This window comes from Sceloporus occidentalis, unplaced genomic scaffold, assembly GCF_023333645.1.
Source record: "Sceloporus occidentalis isolate IW3139 unplaced genomic scaffold, rSceOcc1.0.p SCAF_3, whole genome shotgun sequence".
Lineage (NCBI taxonomy): Eukaryota > Metazoa > Chordata > Lepidosauria > Squamata > Phrynosomatidae > Sceloporus > Sceloporus occidentalis.
This window is the reverse complement of record NW_028316983.1, coordinates 3794235-3808798: the sequence shown is the minus strand read 5'-3', so window position 1 is coordinate 3808798 and position 14564 is coordinate 3794235. Positions and strand designations below refer to the sequence as shown.

General features: G+C 46.6%; 1 protein-coding gene across 2 annotated transcripts in view; it reads right to left on the bottom strand.

Annotated features, from left to right (window-relative positions):
• The window catches only part of LOC149315447 (bcl-2-like protein 1), a 68636-nt gene that overhangs the window by 49607 nt on the left and 4465 nt on the right, over positions 1-14564 (bottom strand). The window contains exons 1-2 of one of the 2 annotated variants that reach the window (XM_089513482.1): positions 7718-7805; positions 5536-6208 (exon numbers count right to left, since the gene is read on the bottom strand). In XM_089513482.1, coding sequence (XP_089369608.1) covers positions 5536-6084 — 549 coding nt within the window. In that variant the 5' untranslated portion in view covers positions 6085-6208; positions 7718-7805. Of the gene's footprint in view, positions 1-5535; positions 6209-7717; positions 7806-14564 lie in introns of those variants that run through there. The other variant, XM_089513481.1, reaches the window with a different exon arrangement.

The following is a 14564-nucleotide window of genomic DNA, read 5'->3' as shown; positions in this document are numbered from 1 at the left end:
AAATTGTGGCTTCCAAAGTGTAAGTCAAAATTCTCAAACCACTGCACCTCCTGGTCTCAGACAGTCCAAAAGAGCGTCCTGAGCAACTTGAAAGGGAAACAGAAGAGAGGGGTCGCTGTCTCATTGGTGGAAATGGGGCATTCCCCTCCTCCCCTGCCCTGGAATCATGCCTCTAACCACCTGATTTTTCCTTCCAGATGTGCCTCAAATTCAAAGACAAAACTGTCAGAATGACTACGATCTCTGCAAGATGGATAAAGCCAAGGAGTTATCCTAGCAGCTTCTTTGAAGTGTGCTGCTGCTGCTGCCCTGTCTCTCTCCAAAGATACTTTCCAAGACATGAAATGCTCAGTGACTCTGGGGAATGCACACGAACACACAAAGAAGCCTGCTCCTTGCCAGGGGCAGGCCTGCCAGAACTTGCAGGCCTCTCTGTGGGTCTTTCTTGCAAGCTACGCCCTTCCCACAACAGCATTGTTCATGAGGGCCAGGCGAAGGCTGCTCCCCAGGCCCCACGGGAGCACTAATCCCATACTAGCAAGGCCGGGGCAAGGGCAAGGAGAATGGTGTGCAATGGTTTAAAGATTGTTTGCCACAGGGAAGCCTCTGCTAGGAGGCATGTGAAGGCTGAGAAAACAAAATATGCCCTTCTCAGCCAGAGAATCTTTGGGCTAAAAGTGCAACTGAGGAGTTACTGTAAAAGCAAGGCAGCTGCATTCAGCACAATTAGCAATATACCACTCATGATGCCAGGGGGTTGATGTGGAAAAAAGAGCTTAAATATTGCGATGACTGAGGGAAAGGCTGAAGCGCCTCTCCACACAATTTGCACACAGGAATACAACAAACTCTTCTGTAGAATCACCTGTCCAGGACTAAATATGCCCTTGGTTGCCTCAATAATTAAGACTCACACAAGCTCCTGCCTGCATAGCTCTGGCATACCATCTGTTTCTTGGTTACACAGATAGTCAGCAGCTTTCATTAATTTTACTAGCCAAATGCCCATCACAATACTGTACCGTACTGTAGGTTATAGAAGCACAGTTGGAAGGGACTCAAACCTGCTACCTTGCAAGAATATGCAACTAAAGCACTCTTGAAAGATGCCCCATCCATCCACTGTTTAAAAACCTCCAAAGAAGCAGAGGCCACCACAATCTGAGGTGCTCTTAGAGTAAAGAAGTTCTTCCCAATGTTCAAGTGGAATCTCTTTTCAGGATGTTTGAATCCAATGATTCATGTTCTAGACTCTGGAACAGCAGAAAATAAGCTCACCCCATCTTCTACATGACACCCCCCTAGATATTTAAAGATAGCTATCATGCCACCTATCTAGGTCTTCTCTTCTCTAAGATAAACATAGCCATCTCTCTAACTTCTTTCTCTCAAGGCTTGGTTTTCAGACCTTTTATCATGTTAGTTGCTCTTCTCTAGATATGTTCCTGCTTGTTTCTATCCTTCTGGAACTGTGGTGCCCAGAACATTATCCCCCTTTTGCAGATGGAGAAGTGAGGCCCATAGCAACATGATCAAAAATTACACAGCAGTTAATTATTCTTGTGTTCATAAATAGACCTTCCATCAAAACAGTCGTCCAAGGGTTCATGGCAGAGGTGTGACTTTAAGCTGGATTTTCCTGCACCTCCCAATCATTATGTTGCTGAACCAAATCACAACAAAGGATATTTTTGTTTTAAAAAAAATGAACTTCAAATAAGTTCCTGGGTTCAGGATTCTTTAAATCTAAGCATTTGCACAAGGTCTAGCTAATGGATTCTGAATACTAGTACAAACCCTCTTGAATGTTTCCACTTTTTCTGCTTTCATCCACTGGACCCAGGGCTCTATGAGAAGTAACAGAAGTTGATCCTTCTTAGTCATTAGTGCAGTCTTTTGAATCCTGATACACCCTGGATGTGTTACTAGAATCTCCACCACTCCCTGGCAGCACAACCACTTGATTGGGGACAGTGGAGAGCACCAGGTTGGACAAGGCTAGATCAAAATGGCAGACAAACTGGGGAGATCAAGGTTTAACCATGATGCTCACTAGATAAGATGCTCCCTCAGATGAGTGTAACACAAAGGGTTGTTGTGAAGATAAAAAAAGGAAGGGACCACTTACATCAACCTGGGGTTCCTTAACTTTTCTGTGGTGAGAATTCTATGCTTTCTCCATTGTGTTGCCTCCCACCTCCAGCTCCACCATCCAATTAAGTCAGTTGTGCCCTACTGTATAACTTTTCCAGTATGCTGAAGAAAATCCTACAATTCAAAGAAAGGAAGAATGGAGATCTGAATATGGTGGGTGTGTCACCCTGAGTAATCCTGCCCCTCCTACAAATGGCTGAACAAATATTTGCCCAAACAATGCATTTCTGGGTAGACACAAAAAGGGAAGAGTCTCAGCAGGAGGCACTGCCCAGGGAGGTGGGAGGGGAGGGGAGTCTCACCCGCCTGACAACCAAGGAGCAAGGAGCCCCAGTGACTTTCCATCCGTGATTTAATCTAAATCCCCCTAGGGAGTTCATTTACAAAATCAGATTACATTATCACTTTGGTCTCCAGGATACAGTCCAATCGTCACCAGAGCGACAGGGATAAGGAAACCTCCATTGGATCCAGGACTAATCTCGGACGCAGGAGGGGAGCAGAGGGAAGGGGGAGAGGAGAGGAAGGCACTAATGGGGCCACTCTCCAAGATGGGCCTGGAGAGAAAGAACAACCAGTCTGGTCTGTTTGGGCAGACACACCCCAGGCCCTGCCCCCAGGACAACCACATTCTAGGCATGCCTAACTAATACTCTCTAACCTCTGCCCTCTTTTTTGTGTTTGTGTGTGTATACATATGCCTTCAACTCTCCTGTCGACAGAGACCCCATAAATTTCATAGGGTTTACTTAGGCAAGGAATCCTCAGAGGTAGTTTTGCCAGTTCCTTCCTCTGAAATATAGCCTACAGCAGCTGGTATACACTGGTAGTTGCCTGGCCATGTACTAACCAGGGCTTCCAAGTTCAGAAGGGATCTAGTACATTTAGGGTATTTAGGCATGCTTTCATGTTTGCTGCTTCTCCCCCCCCCCACTTACATCACCCAACCCAGAACCAATGCTGGCTTTCATTGCTGGCTTATGCACTTATATGTTCTCACTCCTTGGTTGCTACCTTCACTTCTGGATAGCTGAAAGCCCCACCTTCAACAGTCTGAGCAGTTCTTGTTGTTGTATGCCTTCAGGTCATTTCAGCTTATGGTAGCCCAAGGACCTACCTTGTTTTCATGTCAAGATTTGTTCAGAGGAGGTATGTCATTGCTTTCCTCGCAGGCTAAGAGAGTGTGACATGCCCAAGGCCATCAAGCTGGTCCCCATGACCAAGCAAGATTTGAACCCTGGTCCTGCAGAGTCCTACCACCCTACAACAACTAGCTTCCAGCCACTTTATTTATACCCTGACTTTCCCCCAAAACTAGGGGAAGACTGCTTAGAAATTAAAATGAGCACAATACAGTTAAAAGCATACAAGAGAATAGAATTAAACTATTAACAACATTGATAAAATTATTGTTTATCTTGTGGAGAATGCCAAACACTTTTGTCCAGCAAACAAATGAAATACTGATTTCTAGAAGGCATATGAGCACTGTCTGACCATGCCAACCCTGACCTGTAGCTGACAGTAATTCATGTCTCCTTACCAAAAGCACATCTGCTTGAGACTGCTACTGTAGAGACAACAGGGCCTTCCTGTCAAGCAAACAACAAAAAAGCTCTGGGTGGGGGTTGCCAGGCACATGTGCAAAGACACACCCCATGGCGCTGAAACCGCACCCCATCGGCTACTGGTTAAATCCCATTCCATGAGCTAATCATTTCCATGTTACATTTATGCCTGGGATAGGCACACTGGCTGTGTACCAAACTACATGCCCCAGCAAGGTGATTATTTATGACCATCCAAAGTCAAGGCTAACAGACGACTCAGAGTACAGGTTCAGGTTCAGCAATAATCAATAGCTGTCTCCCAGTTTCCCCACTCTTGCAAGTTGCAGGCTCAGTTAACCACTTAGCTTTGCACAGTAGAGATAAAAGACCCAGCACAGTATACTGACCAAAATGTTGCATTTAGATGAGGACAAAGAGCAGTTTAATTCCCAGCTCAACCACAGAGTTCACTGGAGGTCTTGAGCTAAGGTACCATCCCTCTGTATGCAAGGATGATTCAAGGATACATTTGAAACAAAGAAGTACACTTGTCCCTCCATATTTGCTACAGTTAGGGGCACAACACCCCCGTGAATATGGAAAATCAGCAAATAACAAAAACACCATGTTTTTACCTGAGAAGACACCTCTCTAGGAATTTCTAGGTCCTCCAGCACAACTCTGTGGTCAACTTTCGCAGGAGGAGCTATAAATGCCTAGTGGAGTGTTCTCTCTAGGAATCTCTAGGTCGTTCAGTGCAACTTTTAGTTAAAGTTGACCATAGAGTTGCACTGGAGGACCTAGATATTCCTAGAGAGAACATATTAATCAAATCCGTGAATAATCAAATCTGCAAATATCAAAGCTGCAAATATGGAGGGATGAGTGTACAAAGTACCTTTGAGGCTTTGCTTGGTTGGTCTCATGCTGTGGAATCTCTATGGAAGAACATTTAGCCTAGTAGCCATTAGCCATGAACTAGCAATTGCCTACAGGGGACCCTTATGTTTCACAGACACCTGTACAGCAAAGGCATTGGTCAGCCTGCCCTGACCTGGCAGCAATACAGGTGAGCCAGTTTACACCTTTCTTCCCATGGGAGGTTTTGTTGGCCCCCTATCTGCTCTCTTTCTGCCAGTAGGCAAAGGCCTTTTTATTAATGCAGGCCTTTTGCTTTTTAGCCCAAGTGAAATTGGGGTCTTTTAAACTTTCTATGTTTAATAGAATTGTTTACTTTTTAAAACTTTTGTACAAGCAAGTGTTAACTGTACTTTCTTATTAACTTCTTGTAAACTGCCTTGGGGTCCCGTGCTGGGAGCAAATCAGAATACTAAGCAAGCTAACTAGGGCCTGTTACAGACAGCCAAAATAAAGCTGCTTCGAGTCACAGTGGAGGTATGGTGTTTCAATAATGCATGTGTCCTAAGAGTCCAGAAGTCGCACCAAAGCCATGCTCCAGCCCTAAGTACTGGAGCGTGGCTTTGGTGTGGCTTCTGGACTCTTAGGACGCATGCATCATTGAAACACCATACCTCCACTGTGACTCGAAGCAGCTTTATTTTGGCTGTCTGTAACAGGCCTAACTTCCAACAGCCCTCAGCGTCACAGCAGCTGGGGGGCAACTGGGGGGCAATGGAGACTGCACCTGGAGGATACCAGAATGGGTGAAGTGGCTGGCACTGTCTTAATGAAGCATCACTGATGCTTACACATACAAAGCAAGCAAGACAAACCCCTCAGAAACAATCCATTTCCCTTTCTGTTACCATGAGGTAAAGAATCTCAATCCAGCTTGTTCTATACTTCAGCCAAGGCTTTACTAAGCACTTACCCAGCCACCATTATCTTGGATCCAGGGGTCCAGGTGGTCAGTCAGGTATGTGGTCATCCAGCTAGCAATCCGCCCCACCAACACTTGCATCTCTTTGTCGACGCTCTCCACACACAGGGCTCCTCCAAAGGAGAAAAATGCCACTATCCGCCCCCAGTTCACCCCATCCCGAAACAGTTCATTCACCACCTGCTCGAAGCTCTGGTACGCCGTGCCAGGGGTGATGTGCAGCTGTGAGGTGAGGTCACTGAAAGCCCGACGGTACCTCAGTTCAAACTCATCGCCGGCTTCCCTGAGTGTCTGCCTCACATCCAACCTCAAGTTGTCTTCCTGCTCTTCGAGGATGCTGGGGTGCCCGGTAGCCCCATTGACGACAGGACTGGTGCTGGGATGCCAAGAGGGGCTCCCATTGAGGGCACTCCCCGTCTCGTCCGCTAACTCGGTCATGTCCTCGCCGTTCTCTGCCTCAATCTCATGCCAGCTGTGGCCCCGCTGAGACAGTTTGTAGGAAATAAAGTCTACCACGAGCACTCTGTTATTCCTTGACATTTTCACACCTCAGGGTGTCTCAGTGAGTCCATGGTCTGGAAGGTAAGCCAGCCTGCACGTTTACCGAGCCAGGATGCCCCTCCTCGCCATCCCTGGGGCAAACATCCAAATGCCAAGTAGAAAACTTCAAGAGGGAAAAGGGCAGAGAGAGAGAGAGAGAGAGAGAGAGGAAGGAAGGAAGGAAGGAAGGAAGGAAGGAAGGAAACTGTTAAAAGACAAGCCTTTAGTTGCATTCACCAGCACGCATGGAGAAGCAACCCCTTACCACTCAGGGAAACTCAAACATTAATGAGAGAACTGCGCTCATCCTCAGACTTAGTCATGCAGGCATCTGCACTTCTAGTTAACTCTCTTTTTCTTGGGGTTTGTTCTAGAAAGGATCCCAAACAACCTGTGCAGGGTGCATGTGCCACCTGTGAGGTTCTTTGGCCCCAAGCTCTGTGCCACAGGACAAAGACACTTGCCACCCAAGCAGTCCCTTGGCTTCATCTCAGATCAAGCTTTGGAAGCCATAACCAGCTCTGGCTGGAGCAATCCAGGGCCTTGAAATTACACAGGCAAGCCAGGCTCTGGGAACCCAAGAGGGCTCCCCCTGCCACCTTGACTGAGTGCTTCGGATCAGTTGCTGCAGCAGCAGCGGTGCGTGGAGAGTCCTCCCCCTTCACACCCCTTGCATCCCTCCCTCCGCCAGGGATCAAAGCGCTGCTTCCTGGTTGATTTGTTTGGATTTCTTTTTAAAGGGACAAGCAGTGGCTGGGGCTAACATTTCCTTGTTAGCCAAGACAATTCCCATCTCCTAGCCAGTACTCTGGACCCATTCTCAGACAACTTTGAAATGAGAGCAGAGTGGAAACTGAGGAGAGAGAAGGCTCAAAAGAAATTATTATTATTATTATTATTATTATTATTATTATTTGAGGAACACTCAGCAGCTGGTTTCAGTTGTGCTCCAGTCCAGAGATCACCTTGGTTTCAATTTCAAGGCCATGAGAGATCCAGAGAGTTTTATTACTCAGCCTTTCTATCTTACACTGGAAAAAAGCAGCTTGTTTTCCAGCCCCCTCCCTGAAGCCTGCTTGGGCAGTAAAGGTCACTGAGTTCCATTCTGCCTCCTCAAAGTACGCTCTGCCTCTCAGAAGAGGAGGGAAGGAACCTAAAGCCCTTCAGCCTTTTCACTCAGTTCTGAGGAAACACTTGCGGCATAGCCCTGGGCACAGGCCCCACACTGGGGCCACCAAACCGCAGCCCCACAGAGAGGCGTGAGTCATCCACAAGGCAATTCCAAGAACTGGAACAACCTCCGATGCAACCAAGCAAAGGACAGTTTCCAGAGTCAGGCTGAAAGAGGCTGAGAACATGCTGCGATCATGCCCAGCACATCAAAAGCCCCAACTTTTTGCTGAATTACTCTTGAGAGTCAGCTGAAGTCTTGCTTCCCCCATCCCCAAACCTCCTGGCCACATTTCTTCCTCTTATGGGAGCAAAGAGAGTTGATGGCAACCTTGCAGCATCCTTCCTTCCTTCCTTCCTTCCTTCCTTCCTTCCTTCCTTCCTTCCCTGGTGGGCCAGCTGGCTAAGAAGTGGCAGCTTGTGCCTTGCTGGGATGCATCAAAAGGAACTGCTGCGTACTTACCCCTGGGAGAAGAGGGAGGGCGACTTAGTTTCTGAGCTGGAGAATCTCAGTGGAGTGAGTGCAGTGGAAGAGGAGGCGATGGTGGGTGGGTGGGTGGGTGGTGGCGGGGAGGGATGCATTCCAGCCACAGACCAGCCCTCCTTGTCATACCCATGGCCCCGCCCCAATGGAGCCACAGCCCCGCCTCCTGCCTGCAGCCACTCTGCAAATATCATGGCTCTGACATGTGGGTCCAGGGTGAAAGCAAGGCAGAGGCCCCCTCCCTCTTCACCACATCTTCATTCAGAAGTTTCAGGGTTGCTGCTGTTAATTCTAATGCTCTCACTACTGAAACCCTAGGAGCAAGTGCCCTCGGCGCATCTCCAATCTCCTTTCTCACTTGTGACAAGGAGATTTTGGGGTCTGCAGTTCCTTTTAATGCATTTCAGCAAGGCACTAGCTCTAAGAAGTTAAGAGTTGGAGGGGACCCCAAGGCATCTACTCCAATCCCTTTCTACCACTGAGGAATCCACAACTAAAGCTAGCGAAAACCCCTGCCTGCAATTTCCTCTGTCCCTTTCTGACCAGCAGCAGCAGCACCCATCTGAAAGTCTGTCAGGAATCAGTAGGAATTTTGCTTTTCAGTTTCTTTGATCCTCTCTCTCATTACACACACGTGTGCAAGGTGACCAGATGTTCTAATTGCAAAAGAAGACAAGGCACTGAAAAATATAAGACACCCAAGAAAAATGTAGGACATTGCAAAATAAGACTAAGATTGTTAATCTAAATGAATTTAAGTCTCCGGGACCAGATGAACTCCATCCAAGGGTATTAAAAGAACTGGCAAAAGTAATATCAGAGCCATTGGCAATCATATTTGAAAACTCCTGGAGAACAGGAGAGATCCCAGCAGACTGGCGAAGGGCAAACGTTGTCCCCATCTTCAAAAAGGGGAAAAAAGAGGATCCCAACAATTATCGTCCAGTTAGTCTGACATCAGTTCTAGGAAAGATTCTGGAGCAGATCATTAAACAGAGAGTCTGTGAACATCTAGAAGGCAATGCCATAATCACAAAAAGTCAACATGGGTTTCAGAGAAACAAGTCATGCCAGACAAATCTAATCTCTTTCTTTGACAAAATTACCAGCTTGGTAGATGAAGGGAATGCTGTGGATATAGTATATCTTGGTTTCAGTAAGGCCTTTGACAAGGTTTCCCATGACATTCTTGCAAACAAGCTTGTAAAATGTGGGCTAGACAAGGTAACTGTTACATGGATTTGTAACTGGTTGACTGGCCAAACGCAAAGGGTGCTCAACAATGGCTCCTTTTCATCCTGGAGAGAAGTGACCAGTGGGGTCCCACAGGGCTCTGTCCTGGGCCCAGTGCTATTCAACATCTTTATCAATGACCTGGATGACAGAATTGGGAGCATACTTATCAAATTTGCAGATGACACCAAATTAGGGGGAATAGCTAATACCCCAGAGGACAGGATCAAGATTCAAAATGACCTGAATAGACTAGAAAGCTAGGCCAAAGCTAACAAAATGAAATTCAACACAGAAAAATGTAAGGTATTGCACTTAGGGCGGAAAAATAAAATGCACAGATATAGGATGGGTGACACCTGGCTGAATGAAACTACGTGTGAAAGGGATCTAGGAGTCCAAGTAGACCACAAGTTGAACATGAGTGAACAGTGTGATGCGGCAGCTAAAAAGGCCAATGCTATTTTAGGCTGCATCAATAGAAGTATAGTGTCTAGATCAAGAGAAGTAATAGTGCCACTGTATTCTGCTCTGGTCAGGCCCCACCTAGAATATTGTGTCCAGTTCTGGGCACCACAATTCAAAAAGGACATTGAGAAACTGGAGCGTGTCCAAAGGAGGGTGACAAAAATGGTGAAGGGTCTGGAAACCATGCCCTATGAGGAACGACTTAGGGAGCTGGGGATGTTTAGCCTGGAGAAGAGAAGGTTAAGAGGTGATATGATAGCCCTGTTTAAATATTTGAAAGGATGTCATATTGAGGAGGGAGCAAGCTTGTTTTCTGCTGCTCCAGAGAACAGGACCCGGAACAATGGATGCAAGCTACAGGAAAAGAGATTCCACCTGAACATTAGGAGGAACTTCCTGACAGTAAGGGCTGTTCGACAGTGGAATGTACTCCCTCGGAGGGTGATAGAGTCTCCTTCCTTGGAGGTCTTTGGACAGAGGCTGGATGGCCATCTGTCAGGGATGCTTTGATTTGGATTTCCTGCATGGCAGGGGGTTGGACTGGAGGGCCCTAGTGGTCTCTTCCAACTCTACGATTCTATGATTCTATGAAGACTAAACACACTAATATAAATCAATGCTTCTTATTCATGCTCTAAATCAGTAGTTCCCAAACTTTGCTCTTATGGGGGTTTTGAACTTCAGCAAGCATGGGCAACAGTAAGGAATTCTGGGAACTGAAGTCCAAAACATCTGGAGAAACAGTTTGGGAACCATGGCTCCAAATAGATGACATAGAATTCCTCTTGGGCAGATAGAAGGCTGAAATGTAGGACATGTCCTAGGAAAGGAGGACATCTGGTCAACTTGTACAAGTGGGACAGTGCAGCGGTGATATTTTCAGAGGGAAGGAAGGATGTGATTTGACACCACACGCTGAAGATGGGAAGCCTGCAAAATCATCATGGGGACTTTCACTCACAGCCTTGCAGTGTTACTCATTGTTGTATGCCTTTACTGATTCACGGCAGCCCTAAGGTGAACATATCACAGGGTTTTCTTGGCAAGAATTGTTCAGAGGTTTGCCTTTGCCTTCCTCTGATGCTGAGAAAGTGTGACTTGCCCAAGGTCACTCAGGGGGTTTCCATGGCCCAGTGGAGATTTGTACCCTGCTCTCCCGTCATAGTCCAATGTTCAAACCATGCTGGCTCTGAATCACTTCTCACATCTCATCAAAAACTCCTCTGATCCCTACTGTTTTTGGATGTGGATTTTCGACATTTTCAACATTTTCCTCGGACAATGTGCCCTTCAGTATCTCAAATCTCCCAAGGCATTTTCTTCTAGACCCTCACAGGTCCCCCTACCACTAGGCCCTAGGAGGTTTCTCCCCAGAAGAAATTAGTTTCTAATGCCCTCAGAGTAGCTGCAATGATTATCAACATTCCAGTCTCTCCTGCCCTTTGCTCCAAGGCTGTCCACAGATTTTTTTTTTTTTTTTGGGGGGGGGGTACAGTGGAGGAAGAGAAAGCAGCACACACCTGGAGGGAGCTTAATAGCTGTGACACACAGGTGCATCAAGGGAGGATGCCTTCCAGCCTTTGACAACTGCAAATCAACTTGCACAGTCCAAGGAGAGCATTGGAAGTCAGAGCTATTCCTTAGGGAAAGCTGCTATTTGGGTAGTTGGGGGGACTTTGCCCCGCTTCAGATATGCTCATTTTCAGTATGAATTCCCCATCTGCAAAATCTGCCAGCTTCGGAGAAGGGGTAAAGAAATCTCAGAACTGGAATCAAAAGTAACCGTTTGCCCTCAGGTCCCACTTGCGGTCAACCTAAGTTCTCCATGTGCTGTAAGGGCTTCTTTTCACGTGAGGGAAGCCAGAAGAGTGTTTCCTAAAACTGGACTTTCTGTGCCTGGAGGTGTATGGCTTTCTCTCTTTGTTCTCTCTTCCTCTTTCAAGATGTGAATGTAGAAGGGAGGGAGGAACAACTGGACTGAGAATTAATGTCTAGTCTTATCTGCTTCTGCTACACATCTGTGTGTAAGCATAACATAGTGATGATTAGAATCTATACACAGCAAATAGAACCTGCAAGTAATTCTCTTGATCCTCATACATTTCAATCACCCCCTATGGGGTGGGTAAAACTATCAGGAGAGCCAGTACGTGGTTGTGAGCTGAGCTTTGGACTATGACCCTGGAAAGTAGAGTTTGAATCCTGGCTCAGCCATGGAAACTCCCTGGGTGTCGTTGGGCAAAGTCACAGTCTCTCAGCCTCAGAGGGTGGCAATGAGAAACCCTCTCTGAAAAAAGCATGCCAGGAAAACCCCATAATAGGGTCACCTTAGAGTTGCCATAAGTCAGAAAATGACTTAAAGGCACATAAAACAAAAGTCATCAGTGGCTCTTAGTAGAGTACCTCCAGGGTCACAGTTGCCAAACCACTGAATGCCAGGTAATGGAAAATAGTGGGAGGGTACTACTGTCCTCAGGACCCTTCAAGGGCTTCCCAGAGACCCCTGGCTGGCTAATGTGGACCCACAATTCTGGACTGCATAGGTCTCTTTGGATCGACCCAAAGTTGTTTTTACCTTCTTATGAGATCAGCAAGTAGAGGGTTGCTTCTTGAGGGGTATAGCTACAATTGCCCTGCTTTATTTTAAGGACTGTGTTGCAACTTAGGGCCTGAACAGACAGGCCAAAATAAAGCTGCTTTGGGTCACTTTGGAGGTATGCTGTTTAAATGACACACACATCTTAAGAGACCAGAAGCTGTGCCAAAGCTGCACTTCAGACCTTAGGACTGGAGTGTGGTTTTGGCATGGTTTCCGGCTGCTTAGGATGTATGCATAATTTCAACAGCATACCTCCAAAGTGACCCGATTTTGGCCTATCTGTTCAGGCCCCCAGGCTTCATTAAAACTCCCTTCCTGGCTCTTATTTAAGCTTTGTAAAACAGTCTGTAGATAGATCCTGCTAACACAGGCTGTTTCTGTCAGTATCTCATGAGGTACAGAAAGAACTATCATTGTGTACGACATAACTGCAAAAGAAAATCATAAATGGAACTCTCTTGGGTACCCAAGAGAAGGGATTAGGAAAGCTGGAGCTCCTAGGGACCCTCTGAGCACACCTGCCCTTGGGAAGCAGCAATCATCCTTGCTCTTGGCACCAGTTCTACCTAACTGGTCCTGACTGAGGAGCATCTTTCTTTCCTGGGATGGCACCCAGGGCCCTGACTCAAAGGAGCACCCACTCCTTTCCCAAATACAGCACTTCCACATTTACCACTGGGGAAGATGAATCTCCACCCACTGCCTGGGCCACTCCCAAATCCCATCTGAAATTTGAGGGATACAAGTTCCATCTTGGTAGAATTCATAGACATAGCTTAGTCGATGATCTCCATCTGGGCATCAACAGGGGAAGTGTGACCCGGTTGGTGCTCTTGGACCTCTCAGCGGCTTTTGATACCATAGGCCACGGTATCCTTCTGGAATGCCTGAGAGAATTGAGTATTGGAGGCACTGTTCTATAGTGGTTCCGGTCCTATCTCTTGGGCAGACTCCAGATGGTGGTGCTGGGAGACAGCTACTCTTCTAAAAGAGAGCTAAAATTTGGCGGCCCCCTGGGTGCCATCCTGTCTCCCATGCTGTTTATCATTTACATGAAACCACTGGGCGAAATCATCTGGAGACATGGGGGGGGGGGGTGTTATCAGTACGATGATGACAGCCAAATATATTTCTCTATGTCTCGGACTGATGCAGTGACCAAGGATGGCATCTCTCCTCTGAATGCCTGTCTCGGGGTGGTAATGGACTGGATGAGGGAAAACTGGCTCAAGCTGAATCCAGGTAAGATGGGGGTACCCGTTATAGGAAACCCAAGCCCGGGTATGGAGTTATGTCAGTTCTGGATGGGGTCTCACTTCCCCTGAAGGACTCTGTCTGCAGCTTGGGAGTGCTCCTCGACTCGTCACTTCACCTGACAGCTCAGGTGGATGCGACAGTCAGGAGCACTTGCTACCAGTTTCGGCTGATACGCCAGCTGGACCCTTTCCTGGAACTGGGAGACCTTGAAACAGTAATACATGCTCTAGTAATCTCTTGATTGGACTTCTGTAATGTGCTCTACATGGGGCTGCCCTCGTGCCAAGTTTGGAAACTTCAACTTGTACAAAATATGGCAGCCAGGTTGATTACAGGTACTTCTCGTAATGATCATATAACACCGGTTTTGAAATTCCTTCACTGGCTGCCAATTAGTTTCTGGGCAAGGTACAAGGAGTTGGTAATTACCTTTAAAGCCCTATATGGCTTGGGTCCAGAATACTTAAGGGATTGCCTTCTTCTGTACTGTCCGTCCCGCACACTAAGGTACTCAGGGAAGAATCTACTTCAGCTGAAAAAATCTAGACTAACCTCAGTTACCCAGAGGGCCTTCTCCACCGCTGCTCCGAAGCTATGGAATGACCTGCCGAAGGAGACCCGCCACATTTCTACTCTTACAGCCTTTAAGAAGGCTCTTAAAACGGATCTCTTAAAACAGGCCTTTCCTACCTAGATCCTCTCCCCGTTTACTGTGACATACGCCGCTCTGTCCACCAATTCTACTCTTAAATTTAATACTATTGTATTTTTTGTTTTTAAAATGCTGATTATTTAATTGTAATTTTAGTATTGGGATGGGGGTTGGGAAGGGACTAATTTTGAATTTTATTGTATTCTCTATGTATTTTTATTGCTGTAACCCGCCCGGATTCCTTGTAATTAGGCAGGCTATACATAAATAATTTATTATTATTATTAGTATAGCTGTGTTAGTCCAGAATATCAGTACGCAAAGGGATTTTGTAGCATCTCTGGGACTATATGAAAGAGGTTGTTGCATGCGCTACGGTTAGCTGACACACTTAGTCAATAGCCAATACAGAAAGGTACGGTATCCTATGTTCACCCCCTTGCAATCTTTGTCAGAAGGAATGAATACCTGGGGAAATGGCTCTGAGCACACCTTTGAGGCCACACAGATTCATGCTCTGATTTGAATATATGCTGTGTACACACAGACAAGTGCAGAGTTTGGATATTTTATCAGACTTACATCCATAGGAGCATTTGGAGAACTAAACTTAAACC